Source organism: Panulirus ornatus, chromosome 11, assembly GCF_036320965.1.
Source record: "Panulirus ornatus isolate Po-2019 chromosome 11, ASM3632096v1, whole genome shotgun sequence".
Classification (NCBI taxonomy): Eukaryota; Metazoa; Arthropoda; class Malacostraca; order Decapoda; family Palinuridae; genus Panulirus; species Panulirus ornatus.
This window is the reverse complement of record NC_092234.1, coordinates 35,846,090-35,870,197: the sequence shown is the minus strand read 5'-3', so window position 1 is coordinate 35,870,197 and position 24,108 is coordinate 35,846,090. Positions and strand designations below refer to the sequence as shown.

The following is a 24,108-nucleotide window of genomic DNA, read 5'->3' as shown; positions in this document are numbered from 1 at the left end:
ATAAAAGAAAGAGGCAGGAGGTCAAGAGAAAGGTGCAAGAGGTGAAAGAGATGGCAAATGAGAGAGTATCAAGTTTTAGGGAGAATAAAAAGATTTTTTAGCAGGAGGTAAATAAAGTGCGTAAGACAAGGGAGCAAATGGGAACTTCAGTGAAGGGGGCTAATGGAGAGGTGATAACAAGTAGTGGTAATGTGAGAAGGAGATGGAGTGAGTATTTTGAAGGTTTGTTGAATGTGTTTGATTATAGAGTGGCAGATATAGGGTGTTTTGGTCGAGGTGGTGTGCAAAGTGAGAGGGTTAGGGAAAATGATTTGGTAAATAGAGAAGAGGTAGAAAAAGCTTTACGGAAGATGAAAGCCGGCAAGGCAGCAGGTTTAGATGGTATTGCAGTGGAATTTATTTAAAAAGTGGGTGACTGTATTTTTTGACTGGTTGGTAAGGTTATCTAATTTATGTATAATTCATCGTGAGGTGCCTGAGGATTGGCGGAATGCTTGCATAGTGCCATTGTACAAAGGCAAAGGGGATAAGAGTGAGTGCTCAAATTACAGAGGTAAAAGTTTGTTGAGTATTCCTGGGAAACTATATGGGAGGGTATTGATTGAGAGGGTGAAGCATGTACAGAGCATAAGATTGGGGAAGAGCAGTGTGGTTTCAGAAGTGGTAGAGGATGTGTGGATCAGGTGTTTGCTTTGAAGAATGTATGTGAGAAATACTTAGAAAAGCAAATGGATTTGTATGTAGCATTTATGGATCTGGAGAAGGCATATGATAGAGTTGATAGAGATGCTCTGTGGAAGGTATTAAGAATATATGGTGTGGGAGGCAAGTTGTTAGAAACAGTGAAAAATTTTTATCAAGGATGTAAGGCATGTGTACGTGTAGGAAGAGAGATAGTGGATGGGTTCTCAGTTGTTAGGGAGGTGAATACAAGAGTTTTGGAAAGAGGGGCAAGTATGAAGTCTGTTGGGGATGAGAGAGCTTGGGAAGTGATGTAGTTCAGTTGTTGTTCGCTGATGATACAGCGCTGGTGGCTGATTCGGGTGAGAAACTGCAGAAGCTGGTGACTGAGTTTGGTAAAGTGTGTGAAAGAAGAAAGTTAAGAGTAAATGTGAATAAGAGCAAGGTTATTAGGTACAGTAGGGTTGAGGGTCAAGTCAATTGGGAGGTAAGTTTGAATGAAGAAAAACTGGAGGAAGTAAAGTGTTTTAGATATCTGGGAGTGGATCTGGCAGCAGATGGAACCATGGAAGTGGAAGTGGATCATAGGGTGGGGGAGGGGGGCGAAAAATCCTGGGGGCCGTTGAAGAATGTATGTGGAAGTCGAGAACATTATTCTACGCAAGCAAATCACATGGGTATGTTTGAGGGAATAGTGGTTCCAACAATGTTGTATGGTTGCAAGGCGTGGGCTATGGATAGAGTTGTGCGTAGGAGGATGGATGTGCTGGAAATAAGATGTTTGAGGACAATGTGTGGTGTGAGGTGGTTTGATCGAGTAAGTAATGTAAGGGTAAGAGAGATGTGTGGAAATAAAAAGAGCGTGTTGAGAGAGCAGAAGAGGGTGTTTTGAAATGGTTTGGGCACATGGAGAGAATGAGTGAGGAAAGATTGACCAAGAAGATATATGTGTCAGAGGTGGAGGGAACGAGGAGAAGTGGGAGACCAAATTGGAGGTGGAAAGATGGAGTGAAAACGATTTTGTGTGATCGGGGCATGATGAACATTCCAGGAGGGTGAAAGGAGGGTAAGGAATAGAGTGAATTGGATCGATGTGGTATACCGGGGTCTATGTGCTGTCAATGGACTGAACCAGGGAACGTGAAGCGTCTGGGGTAAACCATGGAAAGCTGTGTAGGTATGTATATTTGCGTGTGTGGACGTATGTATATGCATTTGTGTGGGGGGTGGGTTGGGCCATTTCTTTCGTCTGTTTCCTTGCGCTACCTCGCAAACGCGGGAGACAGCGACAAAGCAAAATAAATAAATACAAATGTGTGTGTGTATATGAGTGGTTGGGCCACTTCATCTGTTTCCTTGCGCTACTTCTCTGACACATGAAACAGCAATTGAGTATAATAATAATAATAAAAAAATACTTGTGTATGGCCTTTGTCAGCCATAAAACTCCACAATCTTTTCACTATATTCATTCATAATAGTGGATACCCCAAGTTCCCAAATTATACCTTCAAATGCCACTAATATTACTCACCTCATTAAAATCACCAATTCACTAATACCTGGATTCACTTACATGAAAACTGCTGACACATGCACTCAGCTGCTCCCAAAACACTTGCCTCTCATGATCTTCTTCTCATAGCCCCAATTTTTTTCGTTCATCAGATATTCCTTTTCATTATTCAAAAGTATAAACTTATGTATATCTCTGATGGCTGATCCTACTGTAACTCCCTATGGGAGTGGTCATGGATAAAAAAAAAAGTCCCTTTAACTGTTGAACTTCAGTGCACTTCTTAGCCTTTTGAGCTTCACTTAAAAAGCCATAGCATAAGCAACTCTTTGACGACTTCAGAGGCTCTTACCTATCCGTTAACTACCAATCTGTATCCATGATTTTGTCTACTAATGTTCTTACATATTACTCCAACCTTACTACTTCTACCAAATGCTCCTGCCTAATGTTCCTAGCCACTATATTTTCCTAATGTTTCTACTTAATGCTCTTAACTACTACTATGTATTGTTCTTACCATTTTCCCAAAAGGCAGGGCTAGCCCACAGCACTCATGCAGGAAAATCTAGAGTTGCAAAGGATAAGTTGTGCGAGTAAGTTTAGTGATGTCATTTCTTACGTAGTGGGACAAGAAGAGACTGTCTGTTTGTGGACAGGATAATCGCAGTCAAGCGTGGGTTGGACCAGTTAAGACAAGATGGCTATTGGGAATTGAGGAGTGTAATTTTGTCAAACCGCCAGATGTGATTGCTAACTACAGCAGCTATTTATCAACCCTCTCAATACCCAGGCGAGTAGTACCAGTAATATACCACCTGTTGGTGGCTGCCTTACAGTCTACAACCAACCTCATGTGAATATGCATATGAATACTTTCTGGCAAGCTCAATGCACAGTTAATGATAAGGGTAATTTGATTCTTATAATTTATCATGATTAAAAAAGCAAGGAAGTGCCAAGAAGTTCTTAACTTGCAAGCACAATCAGAAAGCATTTTCTGCTAGCTTAAAAAGAAAATTATACAGATGCACATCTTTTCTTAATAAGTTAAAGGAAAGCTTTCTATTTCTGATCATCACCAATACAAGTGACACATGTACCTTAATCTCACACAAAAATTATCATAAAAATGCTACAAACATGTGTTGGGACGACTTCCATCTTTAGGACTATTATGCTATTACAATTCTTTTCCTTCAACAATTTCATTAAGCATTTAATTAATAAGATATTTTTTGCTTAAATACATTGTTTGGTATGGCTGCTTATAAACAAAGTAGATATATGGGCATTACATATTCCTAATAGTCACAGTGTTTAAGTAGTCTTCATTTTGTTTAGTATGAAAGAATGCAATCTTACTATCTTTTGGGTATGCAGTTGTGCTCATTCAAATTTGTCATTGTACATATGAATTACACAGTGCTGTTAAATTGTATACGTACATTACATAGTGCTGTTACAATCTTAAGATGCTATGACAAAGACAAGTTCATAATTTCTCATCATGATTAACTCTGAAAGCATCTAAAGCACACACCTGTGCAGTTTTCTTGCCATGTTCCAGGTCTGTCATGAATGTAGATACTCGCAATTCCTTTATAAGCCAATGAGTATCAGGAACATAGCTTCTTCGTGAGTTCCTCTTGTATAAAAGCATGAGTAGCGTGTGTGCCGAGACAAAGAGCGGGCTACTCTGAACATTCCTCACATCCACTAATCCATTCGGGATTATCTAAAAATATCCAAAGATAAGTCATCTAATTATGAAATGAAATATTAACACATATTAACCAAAGCTAATATAATGTTTCATTTGTAACTCACCAATGCAGATTTAACACTCTTTTCTTCACACATACAGGTAAACTACATTTAGCTGAACTAGACAAAAAAAAAAAAAAAAAAAAAAAAAAAAAAAAAAAAAACTTAAAAAAAAAAAAAAAAAAAAAAAAAAAAAAAAAAAAAAAAAAAAAACAAAAAAAAAGACTTCGTAGTAATTCAGAATGTATACATTCAACTGATAAGCATGAAAACAGCTGTTATGGGAAACAATATGAATAATAAATGCATAAGTATTTGCTTCAACATTTAGTGCTCATTGAATCTAATTGGTTTATTCCTTGATGCACAAGACAGGGTTATAGTGATGGGTGATTTGAATGCAAAGGTGAGTAATGTGCAGATGAGGGAAACAATTGGTGTACATGGGGTTGTTTAGTGTTGTAAATGGAAATGGTGAAGAGCTTGTAGATATGTGTGCTGAAAAAGGACTGGTGATGGGATTACCTGGTTTGAAAGGAGAGATACAAATAAGTATACATACATAAGTAGGAGAGATGGCCAGAGAGCGTTATTGGATTACATATTAACTGATAGGCGCGTACAAGAGAGACTTTTGGATGTTAATGTCTTGAGAGGGTGCAACTGGAGGGATGTCTGATCATTATCTTGTGGAGGTGAAGGTGAAGATTTGTAGAGGTTTTCAGAAAAGAAGAGAGAATGTTGGGGTGAAGAGAGTGGTGAGAGTAAGTGAGCTTGGGAGGGAGACTTGGTGTGAGAAAGTACGAGGAGAGACTGAGTGCAGAATGGAATAAGGTGAGAGCAAAGGACATAAGGGAGTAGAGGAGGAATGGGATGTATTTAGGAGCAGTGATGGCTTGTGCAAAAGATGCTTATGGCATGAATAGATGGGAGGTGGGCAGAATAGAAAGGGTAGTGGGTGTGGAATGAAGAAGTAGTTATTTGGGGAACACAGATACGAGAGAGGCATTTAAACGATTTTTGCAGGGAAATAGAGCAAATGACAGAGAGACGTATAAAAGAAAGAGGCAGGAGGTCAAGAGAAAGGTGCAAGAGGTGAAAGAGATGGCAAATGAGAGAGTATCAAGTTTTAGGGAGAATAAAAAGATTTTTTAGCAGGAGGTAAATAAAGTGCGTAAGACAAGGGAGCAAATGGCAACTTCAGTGAAGGGCGCTAATGGGGAGGTGATAACAAGTAGTGGTGATGTGAGAAGGAGATGGAGTGAGTATTTTGAAGGTTTGTTGAATGTGTTTGATGATAGAGTGGCAGATATAGGGTGTTTTGGTCGAGGTGGTGTGCAAAGTGAGAGGGTTAGGGAAAATGATTTGGTAAATAGAGAAGAGGTAGCAAAAGCTTTACGGAAGATGAAAGCCGGCAAGGCAGCAGGTGTGGATGGTATTGCAGTGGAATTTATTAAAAAAGGGGGTGACTGTATTGTTGACTGGTTGGTAAGGTTATTTAATGTATGTATGATTCATGGTGAGGTGCCTGAGGATTGGCGGAATGCTTGCATAGTGCCATTGTACAAAGGCAAAGGGGATAAGAGTGAGTGCTCAAATTACAGAGGTATAAGTTTGTTGAGTATTCCTGGGAAACTATATGGGAGGGTATTGATTGAGAGGGTGAAGGCATGTACAGAGCATAAGATTGGGGAAGAGCAGTGTGGTTTCAGAAGTGGTAGAGGATGTGTGGATCAGGTGTTTGCTTTGAAGAATGTATGTGAGAAATACTTAGAAAAACAAATGGATTTGTATGTAGCATTTATGGATCTGGAGAAGGCATATGATAGAGTTGATAGAGATGCTCTGTGGAAGGTTCTAAGGATATATGGTGTGGGAGGCAAGTTGTTAGAAACAGTGAAAATTTTTATCAAGGATGTAAGGCATGTGTACGTGTAGGAAGAGAGGAAAGTGGTTGATTCTCAGTGAATGTAGGTTTGCGGCAGGGGTGTGTGATGTCTCCATGACTGTTTAATTTATTTATGGATGGGGTTGTTAGGGAGGTGAATGCAAGGGTTTTGGAAAGAGGGGCAAGTATGAAGTCTGTTGTGGATGAAAGAACTTGGGAAGTGAGTCAGTTGTTGTTCGCTGATGATACAGCGCTGGTGGCTGATTCATGTAAGAAACTGCAGAAGCTGGTGACTGAGTTTGGTAAAGTGTGTGAAAGAAGAAAGTTAAGAGTAAATGTGAATAAGAGCAAGGTTATTAGGTACAGTAGGGTTGAGGGTCAAGTCAATTGGGAGGTAAGTTTGAATGGAGAAAAACTGGAGGAAGTAAAGTGTTTTAGATATCTGGGAGTGGATCTGGCAGCGGATGGAACCATGGAAGCGGAAGTGAATCATAGGGTGAGGGAGGGGGCGAAAATTCTGGGAGCCTTGAAGAATGTCTGGAAGTCGAGAACATTGTCTCGGAAAGCAAAGATGGGTATGTTTGAGGGAATAGTGGTTCCAACAATGTTGTATGGTTGCAAGGCGTGGGCTATGGATAGAGTTGTGTGCAGGAGGGTGGATGTGCTGGAAATGAGATGTTTGAGGACAATATGTGGTGTGAGGTGGTTTGATCGAGTAAGTAATGTAAGGGTAAGAGAGATGTGTAGAAATAAAAAGAGTGTGGTAGAGAGAGCAGAAGAGGGTGTTTTGAAATGGTTTGGCCACATGGAGAGAATGAGTGAGGAAAGATTGACCAAGAAGATATATGTGTCAGAGGTGGAGGGAACGAGGAGAAGTGGGAGACAAAATTGGAGGTGGAAAGATGGAATGAAAAAGATTTTGAGTGATTGGGGCCTGAACATGCAGGAGGGTGAAAGGCTCACAAGGAATAGAGTGAATTGGAACGATGTGGTATACCGGGGTCTATGTGCTGTCAATGGATTGAACCAGGGCATGTGAAGCGTCTGGGGTAAACCATGGAAAGTTGTGTGGGGCCTGGATGTGGAAAGGGAGCTGTGGTTTCGGTGCATTATTACATGACAGCTAGAGACTGAGTGTGAACGAATGGGGCCTTTGGTGTCCTTTCCTAGCGCTACCTAGCACACATGAGGGGGGAGGGGGTTGTTATTCCATGTGTGGCGAGGTGGCGATGGGAACAAATAAAGACAGACAGTATGAATTATGTACATGTGTATTTTTGTATATGTCTGTGTGTGTATATGTATGTGTACATTGAGATGTATAGGTATGTATATTTGCATGTGTGGACGTGTATGTATATACATGTGTATGTGGGCGGGTTGGGCCATTCTTTCGTCTGTTTCCTTGCGCTACCTCGCTAACGCAGGAGACAGAGACAAAGCAAAATAAACAAAATAAATAAATATATATATATGCAATTGAGTGGGAGATGTATAAAAGAAAGAGACAGGAGGTCAAGAGAAAGGTGCATGAGGTGAAAAAGAGGGCAAATGAGAGTTGGGGTGAGAGAGTATCATTAAATTTTAGGGAGAATAAAAAGATGTTTTGGAAGGAGGTAAATAAAGTGCGTAAGACAAGGGAGCAAATGGGAACTTCAGTGAAGGGCGCAAATGGGGAGGTGATAACAAGTAGTGGTGATGTGAGAAGGAGATGGAGTGAGTATTTTGAAGGTTTGTTGAATGTGTTTGATGATAGAGTGGCAGATATAGGGTGTTTTGGTCGAGGTGGTGTGCAAAGTGAGAGGGTTAGGGAAAATGATTTGGTAAACAGAGAAGAGGTAGTAAAAGATTTGCGGAAGATGAAAGCCGGCAAGGCAGCAGGTTTGGATGGTATTGCAGTGGAATTTATTAAAAAAGGGGGTGACTGTATTACTGACTGGTTGGTAAGGTTATTTAATGTATGTATGACTCATGATGAGGTGCCTGAGGATTTGCGGAATGCGTGCATAGTGCCACTGTACAAAGGCAAAGGGGATAAGAGTGAGTGCTCAAATTACAGAGGTATAAGTTTGTTGAGTATTCCTGGTAAATTATATGGGAGGGTATTGATTGAGAGGGTGAAGGCATGTACAGAGCATAAGATTGGGGAAGAGCAGTGTGGTTTCAGAAGTGGTAGAGGACGTGTGGATCAGGTGTTTGCTTTGAAGAATGTATGTGAGAAATACTTAGAAAAGCAAATGGATTTGTATGTAGCATTTATGGATCTGGAGAAGGCATATGATAGAGTTGATAGAGATGCTCTGTGGAAGGTATTAAGAATATATGGTGTGGGAGGCAAGTTGTTAGAAGCAGTGAAAAGTTTTTATCGAGGATGTAAGGCATGTGTACGTGTAGGAAGAGAGGAAAGTGATTGGTTCTCAGTTGTTAGGGAGGTGAATACAAGAGTTTTGGAAAGAGGGGCAAGTATGAAGTCTGTTGGGGATGAGAGAGCTTGGGAAGTGAGTCAGTTGTTGTTCGCTGATGATACAGCACTGGTGGCTGATTCATGTGAGAAACTGCAGAAGCTGGTGACTGAGTTTGGTAAAGTGTGTGAAAGAAGAAAGTTAAGAGTAAATGTGAATAAGAGCAAGGTTATTAGGTACAGTAGGGTTGAGGGTCAAGTCAATTGGGAGGTAAGTTTGAATGAAGAAAAACTGGAGGAAGTAAAGTGTTTTAGATATCTGGGAGTGGATCTGGCAGCAGATGGAACCATGGAAGTGGAAGTGGATCATAGGGTGGGGGAGGGGGCGAAAATCCTGGGAGCCTTGAAGAATGTGTGGAAGTCGAGAACATTATCTCCGAAAGCAAAAATGGGTATGTTTGAAGGAATAGTGGTTCCTAACAATGTTGTATGGTTGCGAGGCGTGGGCTATGGATAGAGTTGTGCGTAGGAGGATGGATGTGCTGGAAATAGATGTTTGAGGACAATGTGTGGTGTGAGGTGGTTTGATCGAGTAAGTAACGTAAGGGTAAGAGAGATGTGTGGAAATAAAAAGAGCGTGGTTGAGAGAGCAGAAGAGGGTGTTTTGAAATGGTTTGGGCACATGGAGAGAATGAGTGAGAAAAGATTGACCAAGAGGATATATGTGTCGGAGGTGGAGGGAACGAGGAGAAGTGGGAGACCAAATTGGAGGTGGAAAGATGGAGTGAAAACGATTTTGTGTGATCGGGGCATGAACATCCAGGAGGGTGAAAGGAGGGTAAGGAATAGAGTGAATTGGATCGATGTGGTATACCGGGGTTGACGTGCTATCAGTGGATTGAATCAGGGCATGTGAAGCGTCTGGGATAAACCATGGAAAGCTGTGTAGGTATGTATATTTGCGTGTGTGGACGTATGTATATGCATGTTGTATGGGGGTGGGTTGGGCCATTTCTTTCGTCTGTTTCCTTGCGCTACCTCGCAAACGCGGGAGACAGCGACAAAGCAAAATAAATAAATACAAATGTGTGTGTGTATATGAGTGGTTGGGCCACTTCATCTGTTTCCTTGCGCTACTTCTCTGACACATGAAACAGCAATTGAGTATAATAATAATAATAAAAAAAATACTTGTGTATGTCCTTTGTCAGCATAAAACTCCACAATCTTTTCACTATATTCATTCATAATAGTGGATACCCCAAGTTCCCAAATTATACCTTCAAATGCCACTAATATTACTCACCTCATTAAAATCACCAATCACTAATACCTGGATTCACTTACATGAAAACTGCTGACACATGCACTCAGCTGCTCCCAAAACACTTGCCTCTCATGATCTTCCTTCTCATAGCCAGATTTTTTTCGTTCATCAGATATTCCTTTTCATTATTCATAAGTATAACTTATGTATATCTCTGATGGCTGATCCCTTCTGAAACTCCCTCATGGGAGTGGTCATGGATAAAAAAAAAGTCCCTTTAACTGTTGAACTTCAGTGCCACTTCTTAGCCTTTTGTGCTTCACTCTAAAAAGGCCACTAGCATAAGGCAACTCTTATGAAGAGCTTCCAGAGGCTCTTACCCTATGTTCCTACCAACTGAATCCACTGATTATGTCTACCTAATGTTCATACATATTACTCCACCTTACTACTTCTACCAAATGCTCCTGCCTAATGTTCCTAGCCACTATATTTTCCTAATGTTTCTACTTAATGCTCTTAACTACTACTATGTATTGTTCTTACCATTTTCCCAAAAGGCAGGGCTAGCCCACAGCACTCACTGCAGGAAAATCTAGAGTTGCAAAGAATAAGTTGTGCGAGTTAAGTGATGTCAATTCTTACGTGTGACAAGAGAGATTGTATGTTTGTGGACAGGAAATCAGCAGTCCAAGCGTGGGTGGACCAGTAAGACAAGACTGCTACTTGGAATAGAGGAGTGTAATTTGTCAACCGCAGAAGTGATTGCTAACTACGCAGCTATTATTAACCCTCTCAATACCCAGGCGAGTAGTACCAGTAATATACCACCTGTTTGGTGGCTGCCTTACAGTCTACAACCAACCTTCATGTGAATATGCATATGAATACTTTCTGGCAAGCTCAATGCACAGTTAATGATAAGGGTAATTTGATTCTTATAATTTATCATGATTAAAAAAGCAAGGAAGTGCCAAGAAGTTCTTAACTTGCAAGCACAATCAGAAAGCATTTTCTGCTAAGCTTAAAAAGAAAATTATACAGATGCACATCTTTTCTTAATAAGTTAAAGGAAAACTTTCTATTTCTGATCATCACCAATACAAGTGACACATGTACCTTACATCTCACACAAAATTCTCATAAAAAGCTACAACATGTGTTGGACTACTTCCATCTTTCAGACATATTATGCAAAACCCAACTTACCATCAACAATTTCATTAAGCATTTAATTAATAAGATATTTTTGCTTAAATACATTGTTTGGTATGGCTGCTTATAAACAAAGTAGATATATGGGCATTACATATTCCTACACTAGTCACAGTGTTTAAGTAGTCTTCATTTTGTTTAGTATGAAAGAATGCAATCTTACTATCTTTTGGGTATGCAGTTGTGCTCATTCAAATTTGTCATTGTACATATGAATTACACAGTGCTGTTAAATTGTATACGTACATTACATAGTGCTGTTACAATCTTAAGATGCATACAAGTTCATAGATTTTCTCATCATGATTAACTCTGAAAGCATCTAAAGCACACACCTGTGCAGTTTTCTTGCCATGTTCCAGGTCTGTCATGAATGTAGATACTCGCACTTCCTTTATAAGCCAATGAGTATCAGGAACATAGCTTCTTCGTGAGTTCCTCTTGTATAAAAGCATGAGTAGCGTGTGTGCCGAGACAAAGAGCGGGCTACTCTGAACATTCCTCACATCCACTAATCCATTCTGGATTATCTAAAAATATCCAAAGATAAGTCATCTAATTATGAAATGAAATATTATACACATATTTAACCAAAGCTAATATAATGTTTCATTTGTAACTCACCAATGCAGATTTAACACTCTTTTCTTCACACATACAGGTAAACTACATTTAGCTGAACTAGACAAGACTTCGTAGTAATTCAGAATGTATACATTCAACTGATAAGCATGAAAACAGCTGTTATGGGAAACAATATGAATAATAAATGCATAAGTATTTGCTTCAACATTTTGCTGCTCATTGAATTATGGTTTATTCCTTGATGCACAAGACAGGGTTATAGTGATGGGTGATTTGAATGCAAAGGTGAGTAATGTGGCAGTTGAGGGAACAATTGGTGTACATGGGGTGTTTAGTGTTGTAAATGGAAATGGTGAAGAGCTTGTAGATATGTGTGCTGAAAAAGGACTGGTGATTGGGAATACCTGGTTTGAAAGGAGAGATACAAATAAGTATACATACATAAGTAGGAGAGATGGCCAGAGAGCGTTATTGGATTACATATTAACTGATAGGCGCGTACAAGAGAGACTTTTGGATGTTAATGTCTTGAGAGGTGCAACTGGAGGGATGTCTGATCATTATCTTGTGGAGGTGAAGGTGAAGATTTGTAGAGGTTTTCAGAAAAGAAGAGAGAATGTTGGGGTGAAGAGAGTGGTGAGAGTAAGTGAGCTTGGGAAGGAGACTTGTGTGAGGAAGTACGAGGAGAGACTGAGTGCAGAATGGAATAAGGTGAGAGCAAAGGACATAAGGGGAGTAGAGGAGGAATGGGATGTATTTAGGGAGGCAGTGATGGCTTGTGCAAAAGATGCTTATGGCATGAATAGCATGGGAGGTGGGCAGAATAGAAAGGGTAGTGGGTGTGGAATGAAGAAGTAAGATTATTTGGGAAACAGACGAGAGAGGCATTTAAACGATTTTTGCAGGGAAATAGAGCAAATGACAGAGAGACGTATAAAAGAAAGAGGCAGGAGGTCAAGAGAAAGGTGCAAGAGGTGAAAGAGATGGCAAATGAGAGAGTATCAAGTTTTAGGGAGAATAAAAAGATTTTTTAGCAGGAGGTAAATAAAGTGCGCAAGACAAGAGAACAAATGGGAACATTGGTGAAGGGGGCTAATGGGGAAGTAATAACAAGTAGTGGTGATGTGAGAAGGAAATGGAGTGAGTATTTTGAAGGTTTGTTGAATGTGTTAGATGATAGAGTGGCAGATATAGGGTGTTTTGGTCGAGTTGGTGTGCAAAGTGAGAGGGTTAGGGAGAATGATTTGGTAAACAGAGAAGAGGTAGTTAAAGTTTTGTGGAAGATGAAAGCCAGCAAGGCAGCGGGTTTGGATGGTATCGCAGTAGAATATATTATAAAAGGGGGTGACTGTGTTGCTGACTGGTTGGTAAGGATACTTAATGTATGTATGATTCATGGTGAGGTGTCTGAGAATTGGCAGAATGCATGCACAGTGCCATTGTACAAAGGCAGAGGTATAAGTTTGTTGAGTATTCCTGGGAAATTATATGGGAGGGTATTGATTGAGAGGGTGAAAGCATGTACAGAGCATAAGATTGGGGAAGCGCAGTGTGGTTTTAGAAGTGGTAGAGGATGTGTGGATCAGGTGTTTGAAGGATGTATGTGAGAAATACTTAAGAGAAACAAATGGATTTGTATGTAGCATTTATGGATCTGGAGAAGGCATATGATACGGTTGGCAGAGATGCTCTGTGGAAGGTATTAAGAATATATGGTGTAGGAGGCAAGTTGCTAGAAGCAGTGAAAAGTTTTTATTGAGGATGTAAGGTATGTGCACGAGTAGGAAGAGAGGAAACTGATTGGTTCTCAGTGAATGTCGGTTTGCGGCAGGGGTGCGTGATGTCTCCATGGTTGTTTATTTTGTTTATGGATGGGGTTGTTAGGGAGGTGAATGCAAGAGTTTTGGAAAGAGGGGCAAGTATGAAGTCTGTTGTGGATGACAGGGCTTGGGAAGTGAGTCAGTTGTTGTTCGCTGATGATACAGCGCTGGTGGCTGATTCGGGTGAGAAACTGCAGAAACTGGTTACTGAGTTTGGTAAAGTGTGTGAAAGAAGAAAGCTGAGAGTAAATGTGAATAAGAGCAAGGTTATTAGGTAGAGTGGGGTTGAGGGACAAGTCAATTGGGAGGTAAGTTTGAATGGAGAAAAACTGGAGGAAGTGAAGTGTTTTAGATATCTGGGAGTGGATTTGGCAGCAGATGGGACCATGGAAGTGGAAGTGTCACACGGTAGGGGAGGGGGCGAAAGTTGTGGGAGTGTTAAAAAATGTGTGGAAGGCGAGAACATCATCTCGGAAAGCAAAAATGGGTATGTTTGAGGGAATAGTGGTTCCAACAATGTTATATGGTTGCAAGGCGAGGGCTATAGATAGAGTTGTCCAGAGGAGGGTGGATATGATGCAAAATGAGATGTTTGAGGACAAAATGTGGTGTGAGGTGGTCTGATCGAGTAAGTAATGAAAGGGTGAGAGAGATGTGTGGTAATAAAAAGAGTGTGGTTGAGACAGCAGAAGAGGGTGTTTTAAAACGGTGTGGTCACATGGATAGAAAGAGTGAGGAGGGATTGACAAAGAGGATATATGTGTCAGAGGTGGAGGGAACGAGGAGAAGTGGGAGACCAAATTGGAGGTGGAAGGATGGAGTAAAAAAGATTTTGAGCGATCGGGGCCTGAACATAGAGGAGGGTGGAAGGCATGGAAGGAATAGAGTGAATTGGAAAGATGTATACCGGGGTCAATGTGCTGTCAATGGACTGAACCAGGGAACGTGAAGCGTCTGGGGTAAACCATGGAAAGTTTTGTAAGGCCTGGACGTGGAAAAGGAGCTGTGGTTTCGGTGCATTATACATGACAGATAGAGACTGAGTGTGAACAAATGTGGTCTTTGTTGTCTTTTCCTAAGGCGACCTCGCGCACATGCGGGGGGAAGGGGTTGTCATTTCATGTGTGGTGGGGTGGCAACAGGAATGAATAAAGGCAGCAACTATGAATTATGCACGTGTGTATGTGTATATGTATATGTCTGTGTATGTATATATATGTATACGTTGAAATGTATAAGTATGTATATGTGTGTGTGTGGACATGTATGTATATACGTGTATGTGGATGGGTTGGGCCATTCTTTCATCTTTTTCCTTGCGCTACCTCGCAAACGCGGGAGACAGCGACAAAGTATTAAAAAAAAAAAAAAAAAAAAAAAAAAAAAATAAATCCTTTCAAATAATGAAGGGTGTGTTGAAATGGTTTGGGCACATGGAGAGAATGAGTTGGGAAAATTTGACAAAGAGGATATGTATTACAGGTGGAGGGAAGAAGGAGAAGCAGGAGATCAAATTGGAGGGGGAAGATTGGAGTGAAAAACATTTTGAACGACTGGGACCTGAACATAAAGGAGGGTGAAAGGCGTGCATGGAATACAGTGAATTGGAACAATGTGTTACACCGGGGTGGATGTGCTGTCAATGGACTGAACCAGGGTATGTATAGCACCATGGAAAGGTCTGTGTGGCCTGGATATGGAAAGGGAGCTGTGGTTTCAGTGCATTGCACATGACAGCTAGAGACTGAGTGTGAACGAATGTGGCCTTTTTTGTCTGTTCTTGGTGCTGCCTCGCTAGAGGGGCTACATCAGGTTACATCCACATACATTCAGACACACCAATCTGAGCCTTTTAGGGAGATGAGCACTCCCTGCTTGACTCCTTCTGTTTCCCCTTTCAGAAACTTATATACAAGGAGGGGTGGGTTTCCAGCCTCCCCACTCCCACCCCCTTTAGTCGCCTTCTACGACATGCAGGGAATATGTGGGAAATATTTAGGGGCTTATAGATATACATGCATACACAGACATATACATATATGCACATGTATATATTCATACTTTTGTCTTTTCCTAGCACTACCTTGCTTGAGTGGGGGGATGCTACATCATGTGTGGCGGGGTGGTTACGGGAATGGATGAAGGCAGTAAGTATGAATATGTACATATGTATGTATGTATATGTCTGTGCATGTACTTGTATGTATATGTTGAAGTGTATAGTGCATGTGTAAGTGTTTATAAGGAAACGTGTATGTGGGTGGGTTGGGCCATTTCTCGTCTGTTTCCTTGCACTATCTTGCCAATGGGGGAGATGGCAGTTAAGTATAATAAATAAATGATAATACTAAAAAGAGGTAAGAAGAGGTAGTGAAAGCTTTGCGGATGATGAATGCCGGCAAGGCGGCGGATTTGGACGGTATTGCAATGAAATTTATTAAAAAAGGGGGTGACTGTGTTATAGACTGGTTGGTGAGAATATTCAATGTATGTATGGCTCATGGTGAGGTGCCTGAGGATCGGCGGAATGCATGCATAGTGTCACTGTACAAAGGCAAAGGGGATAAAGGGGAGTGTTCAAATTACAGAGGTATAAGTTTGTTGAGTATTCCTGGGAAATTATTTCTTTCTTTCTTTTAAACTATTCACCATTTCCCGCGTTAGCGAGGTAGTGTTAGGAACAGAAGACTGGGCCTTTTTTGGAATATCCTCACCTGGCCCCCTCTGTTCCTTCTTTTGGGAAAAAAAAAAAAAAAATTATATGGGAGGGTATTGATCGAGAGGGTCAAGGTAAGTACAGAGCATCAGATTGGGGAAGAGCAGTGTGGTTTCAGAAGTAGTAGAGGACATGCGGATCAGATGTTTGCTTTGAAGAATGCATGACTCACCTCTGCTTCCATGCTAACATTTGTTACCATACCCACTTCAGAGTATCACTTCAAACACTTCACTTACTCCAATTTTTCTCCAATCAAACTCACACCTCAACCAACCCATCCTTCTACCCTGCCAAACCTAATACTCTTGCTTTTATTCACATTTACTCCTTAATTCCTCTTTTCACACACTCTTCCAAACTAAGTCACCGACTTATGCAGCTTCTCACTAGAATCTGCCATGACTGCTATGTCATTAGCAAACAACAATTAACTTACAGACTGCACAGAGATTCCAATACTCTTCCATTTACCTCCCTCATCATCCCATCAATAAATGAATTAAACAGTCATTGTGACATCACACGCCCCTGATACATACCAACCTTCACTTCGAACAATTCACTCACCTCCCTTCCTACTCATAGACACACCTTACACCCTTGATAAAAACTCTTCCCTGCTTCAAGCAGCTTTGTAAGGCCTTCCACACGTTATCTCTATCAACACTATCATAAACTTTCTACAGATCCATAAATAACACATACAAATCCTTTTGTTTCTTTTTGTACTACTCACACATATTGTTCAAACAAAAACCTGATCCACACATCCTCTGCCACTTTTGAAACAAAATTGTTCTTTCCCAGTCTGATGCTTTGTCCATGCCTTCATCCTCTCAATCACTACTTTCCCATACAACTTACCATGTACTCTCAACAAACTTACAACTCTATAGTTTGACCAAAACCCTTTCTCCTTTGTCTTTATACCATGACGTTATACATGCATTTCACCAACCCTCAAGCACTTCACCCATGACCCATACAGACACTGTAAATCCTAACTAACCAGTCAACAACACAGTCACCCCTCTTTCTTAAGAAATTCAACAGCAATACCATCCACTTCAGTTGCCTTGCCACATTTAATCATATGCAAAGTTTATATAACCTCTTCTATCATCACCAAACCACTCACCCTGACTCTCTTCATATACCATCCTGACCCTACTTCTGCCACCCTCTCATCAAATATTCAACAGTCCTTTAATGTATTCACTCCATCTCCTCCCCACTTCATCACTACCTGTAACTACTTCCCCATTTGCCCCTTCACCAAGTTTCCCATGTGTTCTCTATTTTTTGCCCACAATTAGCATCCGACCTAAACATAATCTTATCCTCCCTTAAGTATACTGAAACTAGCTCACCCTAATTCTCATTTGCCCTCTTTGAGAACCCCTGCAAAATCCTCTTGATTTCCTTCTGCTTTTTTTATACACCTCCAATCCATCTGCATCCCTTCCATGCAAGTACTGCTCATATACCTCTCTTTCCTCTTCCACTAGCAACTCTACTTCATCATTTCACCTCTCCCTACCCTTTCTTATCTAGCTATCTCCTACCATGTGCATGCCACAAGCATCTCCAACAAATGCCAGCAATGCTTCCATGAATACCTCCCATTCCTCACCCATTCCCGTAGCTTTGCTTACACCTCACCTTTTATCATTCTACACTCAATTTCTCCTGGTATTTCTTCACACAAGTCTCTTTTCCAAGTTTACTTATGTTCACCACTCTCTTCTCACCCACAGTGTTTCCTCTTTTTCACAAACCTCTAAAAATTTTCATCCTTGCCTCCACAAAGTAATGACTAGACATAGTCACACCCAAAAGTCTCTCTTTTATATGTCTATCAATTAATATGTAATCCAATGATGCCCACTAACCATCTTTCCTACTCGCATACATACATTCCCAATCACCAGCATCTTTTTCATTACACAACCCCACAACCTACAGGTCAAGGGGAAGGTGCAGGGGGCTATAAAAGAAGGCAAACTAGAGTTGGGAGGGGAAGTACCAGCAAACATCAGGGAGTATATAGGAATACAGATGTTTTAGAAAGAGGTTAATAGCATGAGAAAAACAAAAGTAAAAATGGGAACATCTGCAGAAAGTGCAAATGGTAACAGGCAGTGATAAGGTGAAGAGGAGACACAGTATATCTTGAATGACTACTGAATGTGTTTGATGAAAGGGTAGCAAATGCAAGGTATTTGGGTAAGGGAGGTATGCTATGTGAGAGGCACGAGAAGTGGTTTGGTATAAGCAGAAGAGGCAGTGAAAGCCATCCATAAGATGAAATGTGGATGATATTGCATTTGAATTTCTTAGGAAAGGGGGATTTTCAAATTATGTATGTATCATGGGTGAAGTGCCTAAGGTTTAGCAGAATACATGTTTAATGCCACCATAGAAAGACAAGGGGAACAAAGGCAAGTGATCGAATTAAAGTTATGCTGAAGGTACCTGGTAAGGTGCATGGAAGAGTGGTAACTGAAAGGGTGATGACATGCACACAGCATCAGACTGGAGATGAAAAATGTGGTTTCTGGAGTGACACAGTATGTGTGGATCATGTGTTTGAAAAATGTGAGAAATACTTAGAGGACATGAATGTGGCCTTTATGGATCTAGAGAAAACATCAGAGTTGATGCACATGCTTTGTGGAAAGTGTTGCAAATATAAGGTGCAGAAGGAAAGCCACTGTAAGCAGTGAGGAGGTTTTATTAAGAAAGTAACCATATGTGTGAATAGGTAGAGAGAAGAATGAATGGTTTCAGGAGATGATGGGTCTGCAGTAAGGATGTGATGACACCATAGTTGTTTAATTTATTTATGGATGGTGTGATGGCAGATCTGGATAGTGAATAAGCTGTTATTTGCTGATAATACAGAACCGATTGCAATTTGAGAGAGAAACTGCCTAAGTTAGTGTCTGAATTCAAGTGTGTGTGAAAGTAGAAAGTGAAAGTAAATATAATCAGAAGCAAGAGTATCAGATTTAGCTGCACAAAGGGGACAGATGAGTTCAGGTGCAACTTAGAATGGACGAAATTAAGAAAAAGTGATGTGTTTTAGATACCTAGGAGTGGACATGGCAGCATGGAAGCATAGGTAAGTCATAGGGTGGATGAAAGGGCAAAGGTTTTGAAAGCACTGGGATCACTATATGGGAGGGCAAAAAAAGGCAGGTTTCAAGGTATTTTAGTCCCAACAATGTTGTCTGCATGTAAGGTATGGGATATAGATGAAGATATGAAGAGGAGAACAGATGTGTCAAATAAAATGTTTAAGGAGAATATGTGCTGAGAGGAGGTTTGATTGGGTAAGTAATAAAAGGGGTAAGAAAGAAGGATAGGGGATTAAGAATACTTCCCACGTATTCCCTGCGTGTCGTAGAAGGTGACTAAAAGGGGAGGGAGCGGGGGGCTGGAAATCCTCCCCTCTCGTTTTTTTTTTTTTTTTTTTTTTTAAATTTTCCAAAAGAAGGAACAGAGGGGGCCAGTTGAGGATATTCCAAAAAAGGCCCAGTCCTCTGTTCTTAGCGCTACCTCGCTAACGCGGGAAATGGCGAATAGTTTAAAAGAAAAAGAAAGAAAAGAAGAAAGAAGTATGGTAATAAGAAGAGTAAAGTTAAGAAAGTGATGAGAGTATGTTAAAATGGTGTGAGCATATGGAGAGGATGAGTTAGGAGAGGCTGACACAGAGGATATATGTATCGAAAGTGGAGGGGAAAAGGAGAAGGGAGAGACTAAATTGGAAAAAAAGGATGAAATGAATAAGATTTTAAGTGCTCATGGCCTGAACATAAAGGAGGGTGAACGACATGCATGAGAGAGAGTAAATTGGAGCGATGTAATACACAGGCAGTGACTTGATGTCAATGGCTGAACCAGGGCATGTGAGGAAACCAGGGGAAACTATGGAAAGGTCTGTGGAGATTGGCTGTGGTTTTAGAGCATTACAGATGACAGCTAAAAATGGTGCTACCTTGCTATTACAGGAAACAGCAAACATGTATGAGAATCAAAAGATGAAACAAATCTTTTATTTTATTATTTTTTTATTTTGCTTTGTCGCTGTCTCCCGCGTTTGCGAGGTAGCGCAAGGAAACAGACGAAAGAAATGGCCCAACCCACCCCCATACACAATGAATATACATACACGTCCACACACGCAAATATACATACCTTTACATCTCAATGTACACATATATATACACACACAGACACATACATATATACACATGCACACAATTCACACTGTCTGCCTTTATTCATTCCCATCGCCATCTCGCCACACATGGAATACCATCCCCCTCCCCCCTCATGTGTGCGTGGTAGCACTAGGAAAAGACAACAAAGGCCCCATTCGTTCACACTCAGTCTCTAGCTGTCATACAATAATGCCCGAAACCACAGCTCCCTTTCCACATCCAGGCCCCACACAACTTTCCATGGTTTACCCCAGACGCTTCACATGCCCTGGTTCAATCCACTGACAGCACGTCAACCCCGGTATACCACATCGATCCAATTCACTCTATTCCTTGCCCTCCTTTCACTCTCCTGCATGTTCAGGCCCCGATCACACAAAATCTTTTTCACTCCATCTTTCCACCTCCAATTTGGTCTCCCACTTCTCCTCGTTCCCTCCACCTCCGACACATATATCCTCTTAGTCAATCTTTCCTCACTCATTCTCTCCATGTGCCCAAACCATTTCAAAACACCCTCTTCTGCTCTCTCAACCACACTCTTTTTATTTCCACACATCTCTCTTACCCTTACATTACTTACTCGATCAAACCACCTCACACCACACATTGTCCTCAAACATCTCATTTCCAGCACATCCACCCTCCTGCACACAACTCTATCCATAGCCCACGCCTCACAACCATACAACATTGTTGGAACCACTATTCCTTCAAACATACCCATTTTTGCTTTCTGAGATAATGTTCTCGACTTCCACACATTCTTCAAGGCTCCCAGGACTTTTGCCCCCTCCCCCACCCTATGATTCACTTCCGCTTCCATGGTTCCATCCGCTGCCAGATCCACTCCCAGATATCTAAAACACTTTACTTCCTCCTGTTTTTCTCCATTCAAACTTACCTCCCAATTGACTTGACCCTCAACCCTACTGTACCTAATAACCTTGCTCTCATTCACATTTACTCTTAACTTTCTTCTTTCACACACTTTACCAAACTCAGTCACCAGCTTCTGCAGTTTCTCACATGAATCAGCCACCAGCGCTGTATCATCAGCGAACAACAACTGACTCACTTCCCAAGCTCTCTCATCCACAACAGACTTCATACTTGCCCGTCTTTCCAAAACTCTTGCATTCACCTCCCTAACAACCCCAACCATAAACAAATTAAACAACCATGGAGACATCACACACCCCTGCCCCAAACCTATATTCACTGAGAACCAATCACTTTCCTCTCTTCCTACACGTACACATGCCTTACATCCTCGATAAAAACTTTTCACTGCTTCTAACAACTTGCCTCCCACACCATATATTCTTAATACCTTCCACAGAGCATCTCTATCAACTCTATCATATGCCTTCTCCAGATCCATAAAAAAAAAAAAAACAAAGAAACCTCTTCTCTCTTACACCTAAAGCATAATAAGCAACACTGTCAGTCACTATTATCATCTGTCACTGCTGTTTGTCTGTGTGTCTTTATATGCCTGAAATAATTCACAAGTAAAACAGAAGCAAACATGGTATTCCTCAACTTCAACAAAACTTAAAGCAAAAAGGCAAAATTCTGTTTGTCTGTTACTGCTGTCTGCCTGTCTATCTTAATGCTTTTACATCTCTGAAATTTGAAATAAAAATCTCCCTTACCCTTATGAGATTGATGGCCCCAACCACGAAAAACCTAATTCCCTATGATGCAACATGTGTAACTGGCTAATTACCAGGAGAAATTCTGCACAATGTATCCTGATATGTCTGCTAGCATATAGGTGAGAAATGTTCAACAGGGTGGAACATGAAAGCTTTAATGTCACTTTTTATAGGTATCACTCATGGATACTTTAATGTCGCTTTTTTCCAGTTTCTAATGTTTACCAATATTAAAAACCTTTCTCCAAAAACAATGCCGTTAACTGAAGGATTATTGTTTGTATACATTGCATGCACCTGCCAATTCTTTAAGAAACCTGACAGCTAAACTAAAAAACAAAATTTTCAATATATGTGTGGGTGTGTTTGAGGGAATGGTGGTTCCGGCAATGTTGTGTGGTTGCGAGGCGTGGGCTGTGGATGGAGTTGTGCGCGGGGGGGTGGATGTGCCGGAGGTGGGGTGTTTGAGGACGGTGTGTGGTGTGGGGTGGTTTGGTCGAGTGAGTGATGTGGGGGTGGGGGGGATGTTTGGAAATGGGGGGAGCGTGGTTGAGGGAGCAGAGGGGGGTGTTTTGAGGTGGTTTGGGCTCGTGGAGAGAGTGAGTGGGGGGGATTGACCAGGAGGATGTGTGTGTCGGAGGTGGGGGGAACGAGGAGGGGAGGGAGACCGGGTTGGAGGTGGAAGGATGGAGTGGGGGGGGTTTTGTGTGGTCGGGGCCTGAGCGTGCGGGAGGGTGGGGGGAGGGCGGGGGGAGGGCGGGGAGTGGAGTGAATTGGAGCGATGTGGTATACTGGGGTTGACGTGCTGTCAGTGGATTGAATCAAGGCATGTGAAGCGTCTGGGGTAAATCATGGAAAGCTGTGTAGGTATGTATATTTGCGTGTGTGGACGTATGTACATATATGTGTATGGGGGGGGGGTTGGGCCATTTCTTTCGTCTGTTTCCTTGCGCTACCTTGCAAACGCGGGAGACAGCGACAAAGTATAAAAAAAAAAAAAAAAAAAAAAAAAAAAATGTTTACTATATTGCTCCTCAGTCTATGACAAAATAATACATGATAAACGGTAAGAACAGCCTTTGAGATGACATGATGCAATATCCTCGACATGCAAGAAACTGGATATATCAGCTCTAAAACAAAAATGAACATACCTTGTATGTAAACATATTGAGGAATGATGCCATTGCTGAGTAGTCAGCAAGAGTGAAAGGCTTTTGTTGTTCATACATCTCTAAGTCATCAAGGACTCTGAAGAAAAAAAAAAGGTAAACATAAACATGTTCTATCAGTAATGTAGTAAAGTAATACAATATCTGAATATGAGACACAAAAACTAGGCAGATAAAGAACTGAAAAGTGTAAATACATGAAAGTTTATGAAGCAAAAATGTTATTGCAAAACATAGAGAAGAGTGCAGAAGTTTCAAAGAATAAAGCCCAATTTAATGTAAAGAAAAGATTATTTCATACTAAAGATTTGGTAAGAGAAAATTTTGAAAAGGTTCAATGCATTCACTTAAAACCTTACTTAGGCCTACTTATCTTCTAATCTGTCATATCAAGTGAGGTCAGAGCTGAGCCATCAAGATCACATTGCATTACCATCTATGGATAAGTGCACCTCTAACAAATAAGTGTTCCATCACTTGGTGGAATGCATGAGTAGTGCCACTGTATAAAGGCAAAGGGAATAGAGGCGAGTGTTCAAATTACAGAGGTATAAGTTTGTTGAGTATTCCTGGGAAATTATATGGGAGGGTATTGATTGAGAGGGTGAAGGCATGTACAGAGCATCAGATTGGGGAAGAGGAGTGTGGTTTCAAAAGTGGTAGAGGATGTGTGGATCAGGTGTTTGTGCTTTGAAGAATGTAGGTGAGAAATACTTAGAAATGCAAATGGATTTATATCAGCAATGATGGATCTGGAGAGGGCATATGATAGAGTTGATAGAGATGCTCTAAGGAAGGTATTAAGAATATATGGTGTGGGAGGTAAGTTGCTAGAAGTGGTGAAAAGTTTTTAGTGAGGATGTAAGGCATGTGCACCAGTAGGAGGAGAGGAAAGTGATTGGTTCCCAGTGAATGTCAGTTTGCAGCAGGGGTGTGTGATGTCTCCATGGCTGTTTAATTTGTTTATGGATGAGGTTGTTAGGGAGGTGAATGCAAGAATTCTGGAAAGAGGGGCAAGTATGCAATCTGTTGTGGATGACAGGGCTTGGGAAGTGAGTCAGTTGTTGTTCGCTGATGATACAGCGCTGGTGGCTGATTCGAGAGAGAAACTGCAGAAGCTGGTGACTGAGTTTGGTAAAGTGTGTGAAAGAAGAAAGCTGAGAGTAAATGTGAATAAGAGCAAGGTTATT

General features: G+C 41.1%; 1 protein-coding gene across 1 annotated transcript in view; it reads right to left on the bottom strand.

Annotated features, from left to right (window-relative positions):
- LOC139751401 (ubiquitin-protein ligase E3B) overlaps positions 1–24,108 on the bottom strand; it is a 260,968-nt gene that overhangs the window by 111,167 nt on the left and 125,693 nt on the right. The window contains exons 11-12 of the mRNA XM_071666787.1: positions 22,901–22,997; positions 11,242–11,265 (exon numbers count right to left, since the gene is read on the bottom strand). Of these exons, the coding sequence (XP_071522888.1) occupies positions 11,242–11,265; positions 22,901–22,997 (121 nt within the window). The remainder of the gene's footprint in view (positions 1–11,241; positions 11,266–22,900; positions 22,998–24,108) is intronic.